This window comes from Epinephelus fuscoguttatus, linkage group LG18 (assembly GCF_011397635.1).
Source record: "Epinephelus fuscoguttatus linkage group LG18, E.fuscoguttatus.final_Chr_v1".
Classification (NCBI taxonomy): Eukaryota; Metazoa; Chordata; class Actinopteri; order Perciformes; family Serranidae; genus Epinephelus; species Epinephelus fuscoguttatus.
This window is the reverse complement of record NC_064769.1, coordinates 36,219,998-36,239,318: the sequence shown is the minus strand read 5'-3', so window position 1 is coordinate 36,239,318 and position 19,321 is coordinate 36,219,998. Positions and strand designations below refer to the sequence as shown.

The 19,321-nt window shown below is 42.2% G+C and overlaps 2 protein-coding genes across 3 annotated transcripts in view; both read left to right on the top strand.

The window, feature by feature from the left end:
* The first annotated feature begins 719 nt into the window (after window positions 1-719).
* LOC125878680 (uncharacterized) lies at window positions 720-14,115 on the top strand. 2 transcript variants are annotated; one of them, XM_049560065.1, is made up of 7 exons: window positions 720-829; window positions 4,786-4,905; window positions 4,994-5,365; window positions 5,479-5,592; window positions 7,426-7,980; window positions 8,178-8,294; window positions 13,530-14,115. In XM_049560065.1, the coding sequence occupies exons 1-7, from the start codon at window positions 748-750 to the stop codon at window positions 13,547-13,549; spliced, it is 1,380 nt and encodes a 459-aa protein (XP_049416022.1). In that variant the 5' UTR covers window positions 720-747; the 3' UTR covers window positions 13,550-14,115. The 2 variants fall into 2 exon arrangements, with proteins under 2 accessions (XP_049416022.1, XP_049416019.1); XM_049560062.1 differs by having other exon boundaries at window positions 9,956-14,115.
* A 3,335-nt stretch (window positions 14,116-17,450) lies between these two features.
* shroom3 (shroom family member 3) overlaps window positions 17,451-19,321 on the top strand; it is a 91,909-nt gene continuing 90,038 nt past the window's right edge. Inside the window, exon 1 of the mRNA XM_049560042.1 lies at window positions 17,451-18,538. Coding sequence (XP_049415999.1) covers window positions 18,374-18,538 — 165 coding nt within the window. The 5' untranslated portion in view covers window positions 17,451-18,373. The remainder of the gene's footprint in view (window positions 18,539-19,321) is intronic.

Genomic DNA, 19,321 nt, shown 5'->3' with positions numbered 1-19,321 from the left:
TGTTTAAAAATTTTCAAGAAATCATCATCTGAGTTAAACTGCATTAAAGTGATATTAAAATATATTTTTTAAAGAGTACAATAGAATAGTAGTGCCTCTGTATATATAATAATAATAATAATAATAATAATAATAATACAAATAATAATAATAATGACAATAATAATCATTATTATTATTATTGTCATTATTATTATTAGAAGAAGAGGTGTAGCTCAAAGTTCCTCTTAATATAAAATGCAAATCATTAAAACAAAAGCAAAAAGGACAAGTAGATGATAAAATATATATGAGAAAGTGAAAAATTAATAATAAAAATGAGACAGTAAATACAAATAAAGATAATAATAATGAGGAGAAAGGCATTAATTTGTAGCCAAATTAAATACTGAGTAATACTTAATAATTATTAATAATAAATACTTAATTATTATTTATTTTAAATTACTTTTAAAATAAATTGAAATAAATATTAACACAAAAATGCTGTATTTCATCTGACATAAACTGCATCACATTCATTTTAAAAAATAAATTAAAAGAAATAAATTTTAAAAAGTAAAGTACAGCAGCTGTGTCTCTGTGTGTTGACGTCATGAAGGCAACAGCTTCCGATCGACAGCGACCTCCACCGGGCAATGCGGGTTACTGCTCAGTCCTGCCGAGGTCTCGTCCAATCAGAGCCCGGCTCGTGGGTCACATGACCTCGCAGCCGCGGAGAAGAAGGCTCGAACGGCAACAACAAACATGGAGGTTCCTCCGTACGGCTTCACTCCGGAGCGGTACTGGACGGAGGAGAAGGAGAGGGCGCTCATTGCCTTTTTCTCCAGTAAGTCAAACACTCTTCAGCAGCAACTCGTCGCGCCACAGAAGTTGCTGTGTATATCTATGTGTTGTCGGAAGCTGCAACAATTCGGGGCAACGGTTGCTCGACGGGGTCGACGGCTGTTAGAAATCAATGATACGGACAGATGACAGCAATGGCGACTAGCAACTAGCTAAAAAAAGACGTCAGAAATATCCGTTTATGTTTGAACCAGCGTTTCACCTGCAGGGCTGGAGTTAAATAGGTTAAATTAAAGTAGTACAGCTTTGTAACTGAATTAAAATGCCTTGGAAATGTAGTAAAGAGGGGAAAATACACATAAAGTCAGTTTAAATTATTACTCTGTACCAACATTAGCTAGACTTTAAGCTAACATCACTATTCATACACTAAAGTTACACTGCTTACAACAGCTATTACTTTAAAGTGATGCAAGTTTAATATTGTGAGTACGTCTGAGGCACATTTACTCAAATTCATCCTTAATATTTGTTGCCATATTTTAGCTGACAAATAATCTGGACATCTTAGTCTTGTTTTAAAGCTAACCCACTTTATACAATATTTTGTGAGACACTGGAAGACCCCAAAAAGCACTCCTTCACCTGACTGAAGCAAATCAATGAAACTTAAAGGGACAGTGTGGACTATTTAGGAATATTGAGTGGCATCAGTTGGTGAGGATTGTAGATTGCATCCAGCTGAAACTTCATTTTTGGGAGCTGAATAATCCACAGAGGTCTCTTCCTCTCCAAAACAAACGAAGCAGGTGATTAAAACCAGTAGAAACACTGATTAAAGCAGTTCTACATTGCAAATCAGTGACTGTGTTTACAAGGTCTTTAGTATCCCGGCTTTGATATGATGTTTACATGGAACACAGAGAAACCCGGTTATTCATATCCCTGTTTACATGATAAATACCAGTAACCCGTTTTCTGATCACTGCATCCTGTCTGCGCAGGCGTGTGTTACGCCTTTTACGTCTTTTGTTGACAACAGATTGAGCGGGAAATGGGATATATTTATTAATTATAGTTAATTATTAATTATTATTATTATTATAAATATTAATATTTTCCACAGCGACAGGTAGTTATGTTGAATTCTTTCATCATTTTCAGGCAAAATTCTCTTCGTCGCTCCAAAAATGCTCTCGTTGCCGCCATGTTGCTTGAACATCTGGTACGTCACTCTGGTGCCTGCGCACACGGCGGGCAGCCGTCAGAGACCGGCCCTGCGTTCCAAGACCCATACTACCATAGTATTTAGTATGCCAGAAAAAGAATTAGTGTGTCCCAATACATAGTATGTCAGATGCAGTACACCAAAAGTACCAGGATGTTCTACTACATCCGGTCATATTTCGCAGTATGCATGTCAGCATGCTTCTTTGGCCATTCTGACCCACAATCCTTTGCGCAGCGGAAGTTACGTCACACTGACTGAGCTGCGTGTACAACCAACGCCCACACTCCTTTCATACATGGTTTATTTAATTTGAGATACTAAGACGCTACATATTAGGACTGCAATGATCTGATTATATACTGTCACATATCATACAGTTTCGCAAGAACACGGTTACAACATTCAACTTTATTGTGATTATAGTATAATCAGTGTTAGGGTTCAACTATGACTACAGTATAGAAGATTCTGGTGGTGTAAGTGTGGTATAAATAATGAATGAATATGACTAAATATGAATACACTATGGGCCAGGTATGAGCAGTATAGACTAGTAAATATATAAATAGTAAAAGTCAAATACATATTAAGTAATGTAGTAAGAATGTGCAGGTATGTTACACTACAAATAAAAGTAAAGTGAATGTAAGGCTGCTTCACGTGCAGACAGAATATAGTGCCAGCAGCTGCATAGCTGTAAATACATTTAACAAACATCTGCCAGCAACAGAGAGCTGTGTGTGAAGGGGGTTAATATGCCTACTGGTGACTAGTTCAATAGACAGGTCACTAATAATAGGCTTGGGACTGTTCATGTGAACATGTCAGTTTATTAGAAACAACAACATACATTACGACATAACAGCAACAGAGCTCTCCAGCACCTCCGACGGTATGCACGACTCTGGCGAGCTCGACGAGAGGAGATTTACTGCATCTCCGTAAAGTACAACAAAACAAAATATTCAAATGTGGCGCTACGGACGGCGGCAGAAGTGAGCAAGAGGGTCAGAGTTCAGGGAGCGATGTGATGGCGGATGTAGTGTGTCCCAATAGTATGCATACTGCATGCATACTACACTACATACATTTTAAGGGCAGCTGCAGTACATACTAAGAGTATATAGTAGAAGTATGCGATTTGGAACGCAGGGCGGGATAAGGCGTATACATGCTCCAGTATCCTGGCTTCTATCGGAGGACTCCAGGTGGCAAAACCGGGTTTCTTGAAACCGGGAAAAGGGCATAACCCGGTTTTCTGAATTTGGGATATGGTGTTTACATGCACAAACACAAAAACGGGATACTTAAACAACCCAATCAAAACCGGGATACTAAAGACCTTGTAAACACACTCAGTGTCTCTCCAATGCTGACAGTCTGCAAGCACCTGCTGAAGTGTGCTCACCTTTTTCTCTCTGGTGGCTTCAGACTCAGATGTTCAGGAGATTTTGACCATAAACCAAATTATCCACAGAGGCCCCCTCCTCTCCAAGACAAACAGACCTGGTGATTTAAACCGGAATAAAGCAGTTTCATGTTAAATAAATCAGTGTATTTCTGAAGCTCCATCACAATTAACACAAATATCCCGCTGTAGAAACATGGCGGTGCAACATGGTGATCACTGTAGATAAGGAACTGCTCCCTGTGTAGATATAACAGCTCATTCTAAGATATTGAAATGCAGTGCTTCTTATTTTCAGGTGATTATACACTAAAAAAACCTACTTATTATATTCCATTTCTGCCAATATGTCCCCCTAAATCCTACACACTGGACCTTTAAGTTTATTTTTAGGTCTCTTTATGTTGTTATGTAATTGCTCATCTACCTTGATTTTCTTAATGCTGTTTGTAGGGCTGCAACTGACTATTTTCATTAATAATTGATCTGTCATTTACATATTCACTTAATCTTTTATTGATCAGTCTTCCTCCAGTTAGAATTCATTCAGTGTGAGTTGTTGAGAAGGTTTTTACTGGGAGCCAGATTACCCACAGAGGTCTCTCCCTCTCCAAAACAAACAGAGCAGGTGATTTAAACTGGTGAAAACACTGATTAAAGCAGTTCTGCGTTACTTATCAGTGTTTCTCTGATGCTGTTTGGCATGTCAGAGATGGGCTGCTAGCTCAGCACCTGCTGATGTGTGCTCACCTTTTTTCTCTGATAACTTAATAACCAAATTATCCACAGATGTCTCCTCCTCTCCAAAACAAACAGACCAGGTGATATAAACCAATAAAAACACAAAATAATCCTACACACTGGACCTTTAATAGTCCAGAAAGCACCACAAGGAATGGCAACACCTGAGCTGCATCACACATGACTAACATCCCTCAAACCACCACTATTAAAATAATAATAATAATAATTAACTTGAGAATGTGTAAATTCTTAGAAGTATATACCTAATTTTATTCCTGTATTGTTAGTGCAAAAAAATCACATCATGCATAGTTTCAATTACTGCAGACTGAAAACATTTCATTTTATTGGCCAACATACAGACTAACATACAGATTAATGTAATGTGTGTACTGGTCAGCCATTTTTTAAGTTGTCGTAAGTTTGTTAAAAAAAAACTAACTGTATTCCGCGTAAGTAAATTAAGAATGTGTAACTGAATAGCTCTGATGTAACAGCCCCTTCTTGTTGAGCTTCAGTCACATAATTTTTAATGATGAAAAACATTTGACAGTAAGAAAAAGAAAGCTAAACAATAATATAGCGGTTGACCGTCACACTTGTTTGTATTCCCCAGAGCACAGCTGTCTGTGGAACCACAAGTCAGAGAGCTACAAGAACCGCCAGCTGCGATGGAAAACCCTGGAGCACCTGAGGATCCTCCTGTCAGCTCACCCCCCACCTGTTCCTTTCTCAGGTAAGGCTGTGGTCACATCCACTGAGTGTCAAAGCTGCATTTTGTCGCCACGCAAACATCTAATCTTCTCTTCTTGTGTTCTCTCCAGTGGAAGACATTAAGAACAAGTTCAAGAACCTTCGCACCACCTTTCAGCGGCAGTACAAAATGGTAAAGGCGAGTAAAGTGTGCAGGTCGGACGACGTGTTCGTGCCGCAGTGGAAGCACTACCAGCAGCTGATGTTCCTGCGGGGCTGCTGGGACCAGGACGACGGCTCCTGCGAACCGCCGCTCTCGCCGCTGTCTGTTCCACAGGAGGAGAACCAGCCTGTCCTCAACTCCCCAGGGCTGATCATCTCCTTCCTCCCCAACCCTTCCACCTCCTCACCCTCCTCATCGTTGTCCTGCATCCCCGCCAACACGATGATTAAATGTTACTGGACTGAAGAGAGGGAGCGAGCGCTGATAGCCTTCTACTCTGGTAAGTAAAACAGCTTTGAAATGATCAGTTGTTACAACAGATGAAAGCTAAACCTAATGATGGTTTGAATGCTTGCAAAGCATTTTGTATTTGTTGTGTGCTGTTGTGCACAGAGTACAGCTGTCTCTGGAACAAGAAGTCGGAAAACCACAACAACCGTCAGCTCAGGCTGAGGCTGCTGGAGGACCTGAGGAGCCAGCTGTCCAACCACTCAGTGACGTTCTCAAGTAAATATCACACAGTCCTGCTACTGCACAACACATTACCCCTGTGAGGGTTCAAGTCAAACCGGAGGTCACAAGATCAACCCGCAGTATTTGCACACTCAGGAATATGAAACATGTATTCTCATGCATGACCCCCGGCATGGTCCAGTCTCCCAAGTGAAGTCCACTGCTTTCAGATAGTAGTTCAACATTTAGGTGAAAACGCTAATTTGCCTTAGTAAGACGAGAATATTGATATAACTTTGCACGTCCAGCAAACACTGAGCAACATGATCATTCGTTGGAGTTTCTCTCCGTCCATCTGTTGAAATAAAGTCGATTTGATTCAATTCGATTTGTGATTTGGGGATGTTTCAGTTACTGTACCAATTTTTGCGAGAATGTGAAAGACAAGATAAAGTATTGACTTCTTCCTTGAGGAGGTTTTATTGCATGCACAGTAACAAGCGTAGTTGTTGTCGGCTCACGTTATCTCCACCTCTCTGTATACACTGTGGCATCTTTACTCCGTGTTTGTATAGCCCCTTTTACACTGCCAGATTTTCTGTGAACGTTGGGCTGTTTTGCCGGCAAGCTGTGAGCGTTTAGACACACAGAGCCGGATTGGCGAGTTGATCCAAGGTGCCCAATTTTGCGCCTCGTAGGGTAGACCTATTGGCAGAACCCTTTTAGTTTAAACAGGCCGAGGTGGCCTTCCACAACGGGAGGGGCTGTTGATGACTTGTGGGAGGAGCTGTTGATGACGCGGCACGTGTGACCCACTGGCGGTGGATAAACAGGAAACAGCTGATAGCAGGAATTAGCGAGCAGCTAGTAGCAAGAGGGAAACACAAACCTGACAGACACTGTACAGATGAGCAACTGGGGAGACAAGGAATTGAGCACCCTCCTTGTCCTCGCAAACGAAGAGGTCATTAACCGTCAGATGACGGGGACGGTGAAGAACGGGCCGATTTACGAGAGAATCACCGAAGGACTGACCAGGCGCGGCTTCCCTCCCACGTCACTGTTTACGTCACACGCTGAGCTACATGTTTTGTTACTTGCTCACGCCCCCCATTGCCCCGAAAAAGGCGCATTCTGTATAAACAAAAGTAGGTAGGCGGCATTTTGCTGCACTCCCTGAATTTTGTTTTTATACTGCCAATGCTGAAAAAAGACTGATTGGGCTTTCCTGCAAATTTACACAATTCCTGTTTAAAAAGGGCTTGTGTCTGTGTGTGTGTGCGTAAAAGTGGCGCAGCAACCAGGACGCACAGACAGCAGGAGGAGACGCTGCAGCACGATAATAAATGACACCAAAATGTAAAAAACGTAAGCAGTGAACAGCCCAGATGAAAGAACAGGTAACGTCGGAGCTTCTCGAGACTACAATTCAATTGGTCAATTCAAATGAAGATCGATTTGAATCGGATGCACTGTTTATTTCAACCTAGCCCTGATATTTATTCTCCTTTTAGCTCTCATTTGGTCTCCACCAACTCTTAAGAATGATTCTCTTTAGCTGCTTAATGCTCCCCTTCAGTGAATGTTGTAAAACATTCTTTAAAACCAAAACTATGAGCTGAAGTGTCGCAGAAGTTTCTTAGAGCTGCAGAGTTGGTGATAGTTGTCAGGTTTGTTACTATAAAAGTCAGATTAAACCATCATTTGAGTCAGTGTTAGAAAATATGGTTTAACTTGGTTGAATTAATTTTGCAGAGCAACAAAGAGACTTATTAAAATCTGAAAGAAGGAGCAACAAACACTATAAATCTGAGAAATGAGTTACGGTAGATGTGAGTATTTATTCATGGGCACGTGTTAAGTGATTCCTTTGTTGCTGTTTTGCAGTTGAAGACGTGAAGTGCAAGTTCAAGAACCTGCGGACAGTTTTCAACCGTGAGTACAAGGCGGTGCAGGCGAGCAAAGCGTCTGACAAACCCTACGTGTCCAAGTGGAAACACTACCAGCAGCTGCTCTTCCTCTGCGAGTCCTGCGAAGAGGACGACAGCCAAGACGACCTGCAGATTCTCACGCCACAGGAGGACAAGGATCTGGAACATGGAAACCAAACGCCCTCCTCCACCCTGAGCAGCTTCTCCTCCAGCTCCACCCAAATCAACAACGTCAGGTTCAACAACTGCTCCGCTCCCTCCAGCGACGATGCCAAAACCAGCGCCGCGTACCAAATCTTCCTCTCTGAGTCTTCAGATAATCTCAGGCTAGTGAGCCAAACAGCTGCTGCCACACTCCCTGCCTCTCCGTCTACGTCACTGCTGGACACCAAACCTTGTACCTCTCCTCTGAATTTCTCCGGTTCAGTTCAGCCCGACAGCAGACTGAGCGTCGACTCTCGCTGCCACTGGAACGAGGCCAAAGTCCAGCAGCTCATCTCGTTTTACTCAGGTTGGTGGCATCTTTGATGTTACTGCTGAATATTTAAAAATAAAGGGTAGTGTGGGTGTGTGCAGACCAGGCAGACACCTTCACCCCACTGTTACTTTTGTCTCAACAGTTAAGAATGGGATGAGTAAGTATCTGGGTGCTGGTTTACAGTAACGGTGGCATGAGAGGAGTAATACTTCATAATGTGCCTTTCGCAGAGCACAGCTGTCTGTGGAACCACAAGTCAGAGAGCTACAGGAACAGGCTGTTGAGACAGAGCCTGCTGGAGACGCTGAGCAACCTGCTGTCTGACAACGAACCAGTTCCATTCTCAGGTAACAATGATGGTTATTTGTGTTACACTGTAGTGTGTCAGAAGAATAACTTTGACTTTAACACAGAGAGATATATATCAGAAATGTGATGAGACACTACCAGAGGAAACATCTGAAGAGATGATGGAGCCATATTTTAGTTGACTGGTTTTACAAACGTCAGTCAAATTGTGGTTGTAAAAGGAAACTTTTGATCCTATTTTTCCATGTTTTTGTGTCTAAGCGATTAATGGGAACAACGGTTTTTTAAATTGATCCAGCATTGAGTGAAAGGACTGCAGCTAGCAGCCCCAAAACAGGCTGGGCATGTACGACTGTGACTTCACGTTCACTAAAAGTGTTTGTTTTTGTCACTGACAGGCTCAGATTGTTATTTCAGTGTCTGGCAACATTATGGAAAGGATCCCTACAGAGATAGAGCTTTTTGTGAAAGAGTAAGATGCTTTTTGTTTAACCAGAAAAACACTACAAATTACGATCACCAAACCCACCAGACTCCATTTAACAGTCATTTTATCACTGTAAGATATAGGGCTGACCTTCGACTCCAGTTTTGGACATTCGAAGCTTCGGAGCTCAGAACGAATTTAATTCGAAGCATTCGACGGGGGGTGGGGGCACGACTCCGCGGAGGTCCGCGCAGACTAAAAGCGGACGTCCGCAAGCCCTGTGTGCGCAAAGCTCAGATTTTACGACCACGCGGACTCCACTCCACGCACCAGTGTCACTCAAAAGACTGCTCGGCGTGTATTTTTCACATCGCCATGACAGAAACGCACAAGAATTGGGGGTAATGTAGTGTTTCACGGACATTTTTACAGGAAACTACAACGCGGAACTGTGCTCGACTATGGAAGCCCGAATGACTGCAGACATTCCTCGCGGAGTCCGCTCCGCTTAAAGTGCGCCTGTCTGTGCGCACCTTAAATTAAAACCCTCGGCGCACACTGCAGCACAATCACACAGATACGCAACTCAGAGCATCAGAAGTGTCTCTGACACCAGACTCGGAGCAGCTCTGAGTGCGCTTGTTGGGTTAGTGTTGCGTTTAAGGCCTCCCCCCAAAAAAACGGGAAAAAAAGCGCAGAAGCTTCAATTTTTTTTTTTTTTTTTTCACAATCGAATCCCAGGCCATCGAACGAAGCTTCGAAGCTTCGAATTTTTTGGGTCAGCCCTAGTAAGGCACACTTCATTCAAAGTCTACAGAAACAAAATAAAACACTCAAAAGCCGCCTTAGTTCGTCTTTCCACTGTTACAACAATCACCAACTCTGGCCCGGTAAAATAAACCCTTAATTCACCCAGTTAGATGTGAAAATGTACGGCCTAATATACATGCTATGGAGTCTGGTGATGGTGATTTCAAGGCTGTTTCTGGTTTAAAAAAAAAGATCTTACTCTTTAACAAAAGGTCTATCTCTGTAGGGATCCGTTCCATGATGATGTCAGACACTACGAATAATCTGAGCCTGTCAGTGGCAAAAACAAACACTTAAAGTGGACGAACATTGACAGTGGCCCATTAGTCAGTTAGACACAAAAACATGGGAAAATAGGGTCCAGGTTCAAAAACACCAAAGTTACTTTTCGAGAAAATGATTCCTCACACCGTTTCCCAGAGCTGTGGAGGCTAACAGTTTCTGTAATTCTTCCTTCTTCAGTGGAAGACATAAAGACAAAATTCAGGAACTTGCGAACAATCTTCCAACGTGAACACAAGGCGGTGAGCTCAAACAAAACGTGTGGTTCGGAGGACTTTTACCTTCCAAAGTGGAAACACTACCGAGACCTAATGTTCCTCTGCGACTCCTGCGACGAGGACGAGCGTCCCGACGAACTCCACTTCAGCCAACCGCAGGAGTCCGCTCTCCTCCACCTGGACACCCAAGTCGTTAGCAGCCATTACCACGGTGCCAACCACACTGCTACCAAACTGAACATCACATCACGGAGCCTCGAAGCACCTCCTTCGCCTACTCCCCCAGACTCTCGGCACTCCTCGCCCTCGTCCTCACCCTCCACGTCTTCCTCTCACACTGACAGCAGAGTGTCAGGACGGAAGCGAGCAAGCCGTCGCCTCCCGCCCCCCAGCAGCGAGGTGCTGGACTTCATGAGGACGTTATGTCAAAGCCAGATGGTGTCGCCACATGCAGGGTTTCTAAAGTACGTGGAGGAATGTCTGAATGAGACGCCGCCAGACAAAGTGAAAAAACTGAAGAAGAGGATAATAGAGACGATCCACAGCGTGTCAGAGGAGGTTTAGTTCTCACAGTTTGTAAAGCTCAAGTCAGTCTCACTGAGGTTTTGTTTTTTCCTTCAACCTAAGTCTTAGCTTCCTCACGGTGATGATAACATGGCTCATCAGCTGTCATCTCATTCCACATTGGACCTTGTTAGAAACCTGTATGAGGTTCAGCAGGGTCAGCGTCTGTCTCCAACACCTCTGCAACCCAGTTAGTGATGAGAACACTGTCAGAAAGCCCTCTCTATATATCCTGTGGCAGAATTGCTTCAGACAGACTGAGCTCTAATTGGAGAGAGCAAAGACGCCACACATACTAAACCTTTCAGCAGCCTTTGGTGTTGTGTAGCTGAGATTTTACACCTCACAGATAGACTCTGAAGTTCAGTTACTCTGAACTTTTACCTTCTGGGTCAGTGACATTTCGGGATGAAACTAAGGGTGCTTCTACACCTGCCCTGTTTGGTTCAGTTCAGTCGAACTCAAGTTTGTTTCCCCCTCAGTGCGGTTCGTTTGGGCAGGTGTGAACACAGCAATCACACTCAGGTGTGCATCAAAACAACTGGTCTGTCTCGGTCACTTATAGGCATATATGCTGCCCTGTAAGGCTTGGAGGAATTGCATCCCCACAAAAATTAATACCATCACATTTTCAGAATTTGCATTGACTTGGTACCAAAGCATCACTTCTTGTGCAATCCCAAGAAACTAACGAGACGATGGCCGTCCACGATGTGACCTTAATTTGACAAGGGATAAATGAAAGTCTAGCTTAGTGTTTCAGAGTTCCCAGCACTGTAAAACGCCACCTTAAAATTGCAACACAATCTTTGCAGTAAGACCTCAGCATGGCTGAATGTCAGCTGTCAGATCGGGCTGCCAGCTTTGTCAATATGCAGATCGTAAAGAGTGAAACTTACCAACTGCAGCACCTTAAAGTGACACTATGGTCTTTGCTGGAATATCACAGAAATTACATTCAGCTATTTCTAGCATAGAAAGTAAGAAACACAACTAAAGGTCTGTCCCAATACTAACAACACTGATGTGCACGTTCAGACACCGAAATATGCCAACACACAGTACACCCAAATGGTAAGTTAAGTATTTTCCAACTCTGTTTTCCCTGTTACCCTGTTTTGCACTTTTGCACTGTCAATTTAAGTCCACTGAAGTGCTTTTTTGTCACTGACAGGCTCGGACTGTTATTTTAGGTGTCTCACAATTTCTGGAAAGGATCCCTACAGAGATAGAGCTTTATGTTGACGAGTAAGATCTTTTTGTTTAACCAGAAACAGCCCTGAAAATCACTGTTGTAAAACCCACCAGACTCCACTGAAATTAAGTCATTTTATCCTCATTACACACACTTCATTTGAAGTGGACAGAAACAAAATAAGAGTCACAAAAGTTGCCTCTGTTTGTGTCTCCACTGTTGCAACAGTCACCAACTCTGGTTTGGTTGAAATAAACCGTTAATTCACCCAGTTAGAAGTGAAAACATGCTGCCTCTATACACACTAACATGACTGTTTATTTAAATGGAGTCTGGTGGGTTTGGTGATGGTGGTATCGGGGCTGTTTCCGGTTAAACAAAAAGAATCTTACTCTTACAAAAAAAAGTTTGACTCTGTAGGGATCCTTTCCATAACGATGTCAGACACTTCTCAATCTGAGACTGTCAGTGACAAAAACAAACACTTTAAGTGGACGTGCGTTGATGGTAAATGTTGTCCTGGCCTATGGATAGGCTAAACTATCCATTTTAGCATATGCTAACAGCATAACAGCTAATGCGACTGCTTGCATGTTAACAGCGCTAATGCTAACATTTGTAGCATTCCCACTTTACATTCATTCACTAATAATTAATATTTAATCATGTTTAGATATCACAAAGAAATCTAATTTACATATGTGAACGATAATAATTAGAAGGTCATTACATAAGTTTAGACCAGGGGTTGGCAACCTTTACTATCAAAAGAGACATTTTTGGCCCCAAAAATTTTTAAAAATCTGTCTAGAGCTGCAATATATATATATGTGGCTCATAATGACGGCAACACAGACTATTTAATCCAAATTAGTCTATAAACATTTCTAATAGGTCTAAATTAGCATTCATCAATATGTTTTACAACAAAGTAGTTACTCTGCAGTGGACTATTTATAATTTTTTGGTATTTAAACTTTGCAGCGTGTCTCTGTTTTCCTCCAAGACGCTTTCTTTTTCTTTTTTGGATTTGGAATCAATAGCTAGCCTTACTAAAGTGACTCAAGCTCAGGCATCGCTGTTGAGATTCGGCAAATTTTCGGAAAAGGCACCAGGCTGTAGACGTATGACGCACACAGTTGATGAAATGCTAAAACGTTTTTTTTATTTAGTGTGTAGGCTGTGTAGGCATTTAAACAACTGGAAAATGTAAGAATCACTTAAGGGTCTCAACAGTGATGAATGAAAATTAAAATGCTAAGAAAAAATAATATTAATTTCTATATAATTTGTTGTCAAAGACACAGGGAGCCAATGGAGAAGGGTTAAAAAGCTGCAGATTACCTACCCCTGATTTAGACTGTCAGAATGCTAGCATTAGCAAGTTAGCTCACTATGCTACACTCTAGAATATTGACTTGCCAAAGGTAATGCTAATATTAGCATATTAGCAAAACTTCACCAGAGGGCCTCCCCATAAACAAATAATAAATAATACATTGCACAAGACTAGGAAAGACGGACAAAAATTCAACGTCAGCTTCATTCCCTGTGCTGAAATTACACTTTTGTGCCACTGTGTTGTTTTAAATGTCACAGTGACGAGATTCATTCCACCATTTAAAATGAGGGTTTATATAAATGCAGATTTAAAGACACATGTTTTAATATTTAGGGCTGTATTTACAGAGTGTTACACTTTTGTTTTCTGAAGAAAATTCAGAGAATATGTTGAACAATGATCTGACTTGTCATATGCCCCTTTTATTTATTTTAGGTTCAGCATTTATAGGATAAAATCTGCAGTTTTGGAAATGTCGAGTTGGAAGACCTGCAGAGAAAGTAATCAGATTTAAATGTGCTCATCTTCATCATTTAACACGTTGTGATGCTAACGGGCGATTATAACATCTAAGTACTGTAACTTCTTTTAATCAGAAGTCTGAAACTGTTACTTTACCTTTTTTATTCCCAACTTGTTTTATTAGTTTTCTAATTATCAGCTGCTGCACAGCTACAGAAAATATTTAAAGTTCGCAGATCTTCAAGTAATTATCTTTAAAAAAAAAAATCTATGCATGTAAAGATTTTTAAATGTTTCTGTTCTTATTCAATGTCAAACATTTGGGTTTTGGTTAAAATCTTTCAAAGCAATAACAGTTATTTTTTTATGACTTGCACATTTATATAAGAATGATTTATATTCTTTTATTTGTTTGGTGTTTGCACATGTTGGTTTAAAGTTGACTCAGTGCCTTATCAGAATCACTTTAACTGTATTCGAGTAAACGTGCAGGAATTTGTCTTTGCCTTTATGTGTAATATAAAATATATTATTCACTGTACAGAATAAAGAGCAGGGGAACGTGTGTGGTGTTTGGTTCGTCCTTGTTTACTTTGAAAACCTGCATCAGTAATCATACAGTTACTAGATAATCTTCACAAATTATTGTTCTGATATTATTGAAAGTATTATTTAAGGGTAATTATTAAAAAGGTCACTTGACTCCAGCTATCTATTGAATTAAAATGAAAGTAAGTACCTTCATCACTTCATTGCCATCTTGCTCACTGAGAAAATAAAATGTATTTTATGTATTTTAATAGTACTTTAAGGCAGGGGTGTCAAACATACGACCGGGTGCCAGAACCGGCCCACAAAAGGGTCCAATCCAACCCTCTAGATGACTTTGCGCACCTTATGTTAATGCACATGTGAAGGCTGAGAGGTTACTCTGACCAGAAGACAGTTCTCTGAAATAACAATAAGTACTTTCTATGGTCACATTTAAAGATACTGAACATTGTCCAAAAGATTGTCAACCAGCAGCTCCAGTACAAAAGAATCTGTATCAGACTTATGTTTTAAAATAATATTAGTGGAACCCTGCTGCTGAGACACTGACAAAACTTAAGATTGGAAATGGTTCGTAAGGCAGGGGACGACTTAACCTGCTTCCTCAATAGCTTCCACTTTAGTGGTAAATTATGACAAAAGTCACATGTCATGAAAGTGAGTAGTAGACTGACTGAATGTTTCTTTCTTCGTTTGGTAAATGGATGAGTATTTTCAGAAAGGAAAGGAACATTTGAAGGGGCTGGTATTTATAGGTTATCATGCAGTGGTTTCACTGGTCCGGCCCACTTCAGATCTAATTGGGCTGTATCTGGCCCCTGAACTAAAATGAGTCCGACACCGCAGCTTCGAAGGGTCTTCAGAAAAAGCAAGATGTAATTCTTATGCTCACCTCTAGATGGCGACCTCAGATAACTACATACTCTAATGTCCACTTAAGAAAATAGTCCTACAAAAATGGCACTCTGTTGTTTAAAATTCGCTGCGATCTCAGAATATCAGAGTTGAAGTTCACCTTCAAACCCTGCAGTTTAAAATGTATCTCCTCCTGTCAGTAAGGACAGTGTTCTGTCTTTTCCTTGACGTCTGTTTGACCTGAATCCATCAGACTGAGCCTCAGACAGAGCATCAACACTGTAGTCTCCTGATGTTTGATTAAACATCTTGTGTGTCATCTGAACCTGTTTTTATCCAGACACTGTGCTCCTGTCCTCTCTTTATAAACCCCCCTGACCTTTGACCCTGTTAGCTGATACACTCTGACACCATCAAAGCACATTCCCAACTGCCAACACAACCAGCTCAGGCTGAAGGACTGGCTGCTTCACCTGAACCTCACTGCCTGATGAAGACCTTGTAAATGTTGTGGATTCTGCTCTCAGATAAACAGACAGATTACATGATCGTCCTCTGGTTGGGAAAAGCTACTCTCACATGATCAGGCTGGAATGTGTGAAATCCCACTGCCAGCAGCCTGTTTGATAACAGGTAAGATTTATGGGTCTCCTGTTCATGAGTCAGGTTGGGTTTGGGATTGATTCAGATATGAGTAACAGATTGCAAAACTGGGCCCCAGCTGTGACCTCACTGCAGTTTGAAACTCCTCTAATGGCCACTTGAGGCTGGTTTCAAGAGCGAGTCAGTACCCATAGACCCCCGTGCTAAAATGCCCGACTTTAGAGCAGAAATAAAATGTTTGCAGCCTGGTCTCTATAGCTAGTTTCAACATTCGTGGCAGCGTTAAATTTTTATTAAGGCTAGAAGTTATCCATAAGGGTGTAGCTGCTTTGAGTGATAGGTGGGTGCCGTCAGTGGACGAGTTGCCACCATGGCGACCATGATTAGGTGACAGGACCATGGTTTAACCCCAAATTCGTAGAGTAGCCGTCACTGTCGCTATTTCAGTGTGTTTTCTTTTCATTTCATTATTAAAGTTAATTGTAATATTTTGATCGTCTAAAAAAGTCTTGTTCATCGCTGTACTAAAGGACCATCAAAGGCAGTGGTTCCCAACTGGTGGGTCACAGTCCAAATGTGGGTCGTTGGTCCATTTTGATTGGACCACAAGTGACTCGCGAACACGTCAAGTTTGTGAAAAACACTTTATTTTGAAGTACAGTGAATTTCTAGCACAAGCTTTTATTCTGAAGTTCTGTTTCCTGCTGTAGGGTGAGTAAATAAGGGACGGCTATATAAAAGAGACAGAAAACTAGCTCGACGACGTGGCCAAAAGCAAGTATGACCCTGAATATATAAAATTTTGTGGGCCTAAAACTAAGGATGCTTTCACTCCCACCCTGTTTGGTTCGATTCAATCAAACTCAAGTTCGTTTGCCCCCTCAGTGCGGTTCGTTTGGGCAGGTGTGAACACACCAAAACAACCACACTGAGACCTTCTTGAAGAGGTGGTCTCAGTCTGGTTCCAAAGGAACTCTGGTGCGGTTGGTTTGTGGTGAGAAGGTGTTCCGACCTGGATCTGAACCAACTGCAGTCACATGACACATTGTTTGGGTTAAACATGAGCATGTTACAGTCCTGGAGGATTATTAATGTGCACCTCCTCCTGTACTGCCTTAATATGCACATTCAGCACATCCAATGCATCAAAACATTGTTTTCTAGTTGGAGCCGCGTTTGCCTCGTTTTCAAACTGTATGCTTTGACTAAAATGAACAATGACAGCAATATAGTCCACGATGAGCAGCGCTAAAATCAACCTGCGTAGTTGTCCCTCCATTGTGACATTAGAAAGTGTCACATTTATCTTGCAAGTGTACTCTTCTTCAACGTTTGCTTTACTTCCTGGATTTTTCCCACATGGAAATTCTGACCAATCAAGAGCAGCTTTCTCACACAAGGCATTTGATCTGGTCCTCTTGTAAATGCTGCCGTGAGAACACCAACCAGCTCTAGGCAATGTGATGGTGATGGTCTGGGGAGGCAAATCCTTAAAGGGTCTTCCTGGTGCAGTCGGCCCTGGGTTCTTCCTGGTGCAGCGGGTCCTGGGTTCCTCCCGGTGCAGCGGGCCCTCATCAGGAGCATGCCCAGATGTTGTCAGGAGGTCATACAGGCAGCCAGGCGGCGTACATAACTGATGAGCTGGATCAGCGGGGATTTAGATTTTTTTACTTTGATTTTCGGTGTGATTTTGAATCCAGACCTCAGTGGGTTGATGATTTTGGTTTCCACTGACCGTTGTTACCTCAAATTACACAATGTACATCAGTAAAAATTGGTGGGCATGCTGGGGGTGGTGTATTCCTTTAACTTTGTGCTGCCGATGAGACGTTTCCTGCCACACACGATCCTCAAACAGCAGATACAGACTGTGGTTGTTGTGAAGCGTGTAAACGATTGGATCCAGCGGACAGTTTAATGTGGCTCTGCGCAGTAATCTGGTCCCAGTGTGAATGGAGACAGTGTCAGAGCTGCTGCTGCAGAGTTCAGCTCTGCTGTGAAGGATTGGATTACAACTCATCAGCACACACACAGGAAACACTGCGGAGCTGGATCCCTCTGTTATTCACACTTATTCTGTGTTTTTATTTTTAAATTCTCCTTTTTCTACAAGTTTCTGTTATTTTTTGTCATTTTTCCGTTTTTCTTTCCTACTTTTTTCCTCCATCTTGTCTTTTTCTTTATTTCCAAACCCTCCATTTCCTCCTTAATTCTGATTTCCTACCTTCCTCCTTCTCTTTCTTTCTTTTTAACTTGTTTGATTTTTCCTCCCTCGCCTACCTCACCCCTCTCTTCTCCTCTCCTCTCCTCCCTCGTCCCCCCTCTCAGTCTCACTCCACCTCTCTGTGTCTCTCTCTTTTCTTCTGGCTCACTGAGTCGCAGTAAATCCTATTGTGATGCTAAACTGATTTTCGGAAGAGAGAGAGATAGAAAGAGAGGCAGACACAGAGAGAGGGAGAGGTTTGGGTTTCTGTTTCTGACCATATCTGATCTGACCTTCGTCCATCTCCAACTTTTATGACTTTCTCCTGTCTGTAAACTTTCTCTCCTCCTCCTCAGACTCCTGCGGGAGCTTTCGGTGTGTTGTTGGGGGTCTGTTCTCCGGAGGATCAGCCGCTCTCTGCACTTCAGGAATGCACTTTGCAGGAAACGCAGCTCGGTGCTCGGACACCTCCTTCTCTCCTTTATTCTCACCGAGGAGCTATAAATGAATGGAGGAAATGCGCTCGTAAAGGAGACACCGTTTTGTGCAGTCCCCGGGCTGAGAGGACAAGAGGGGCCCGGAGAGAGCGCTCCCCCGGCCGGGCATGGAGAACGGCGTCCGGGCGGGGCTCCAGCAGCAGCAGGCGGCGGGCGGAGGAGGAGGAGGAGGCGGCTGGGTGCTGGTGGAGGCCCGGCTGCAGGGAGGAGCACCGTGGGGATTCACCCTGCAGGGCGGCCTGGAGCACGGAGAGCCGCTCATCATCTCCAAGGTACAAATCTGATCCTTACTGTGTCATCTTATACACGTATGTGTCACATGTCATGTGTGGTATGTTCACCTCTGACATGTGGGGCCTCAACACACTACTGGGACCTGTTCAGCGTCACTGTGACACATAATGATATAATCAAACTATATCCTATTAATCCACAAGACTAATGTTTGTTTGTAATTTATAAGTAAGGTCACTGGGGGAAGAAGTGTTCATCCCTTAAAGGTAGAAGTAGAAAAGATAGCCTGCTATCACCTCTGTAAAAGTCCTACTCCTTAAATATCAAAGTAATTGTAATAGCTTCGGTCTGAGCAGTGCTAGTGCAGTTTAAAGGGTACCTTTAAAGGGCAGGTTAAGGTCTGCACTTCCCTAAAGTTGGGTAGCTCAAAAGAGACACATTTAAAGGTCCAGTGTGTAGGATTTTGGGGGACATAATGGCAGAAATGCAGTATAGTAAGTATGTTTTCTGTACACTATAATCACCTGAAAATAAGAAGCGTTGTGTTTTCCTTACCTTAGAAAGAGCCGGTCTATATCTAGTTAAAGGGCAGTAGGGCTGCAACTAAAGATTATTTTCATTGTCGACTAATCTGTCGATTATTTATTCGATTAGTTGATTAATCATTTTATCGAAAAATGTGTTAAAATTTGAAAAATGTCAGTCTGTCTCTCCCAAACCCCAAAATTATGTCATCAAATGTCTTGTTTTGTACTCACGCCAAAGGGTTTTAGTTCACCGTCATGGGAGAGTGTGTAAAGCTGCCAATATAAGCGTATTTT

Excerpts from the sequence above, each read along its gene's own strand:
- LOC125878680 (XM_049560062.1), top strand. The coding sequence starts at position 748 with ATGGAGGTTCCTCCGTACGGCTTCACTCCGGAGCGGTACTGGACGGAG. Across the intron at positions 5,366-5,478 it reads GCTGATAGCCTTCTACTCTG|AGTACAGCTGTCTCTGGAAC; the intron begins GTAAGTAAAACA and ends TGTTGTGCACAG. Across the intron at positions 5,593-7,425 it reads CCACTCAGTGACGTTCTCAA|TTGAAGACGTGAAGTGCAAG; the intron begins GTAAATATCACA and ends GCTGTTTTGCAG.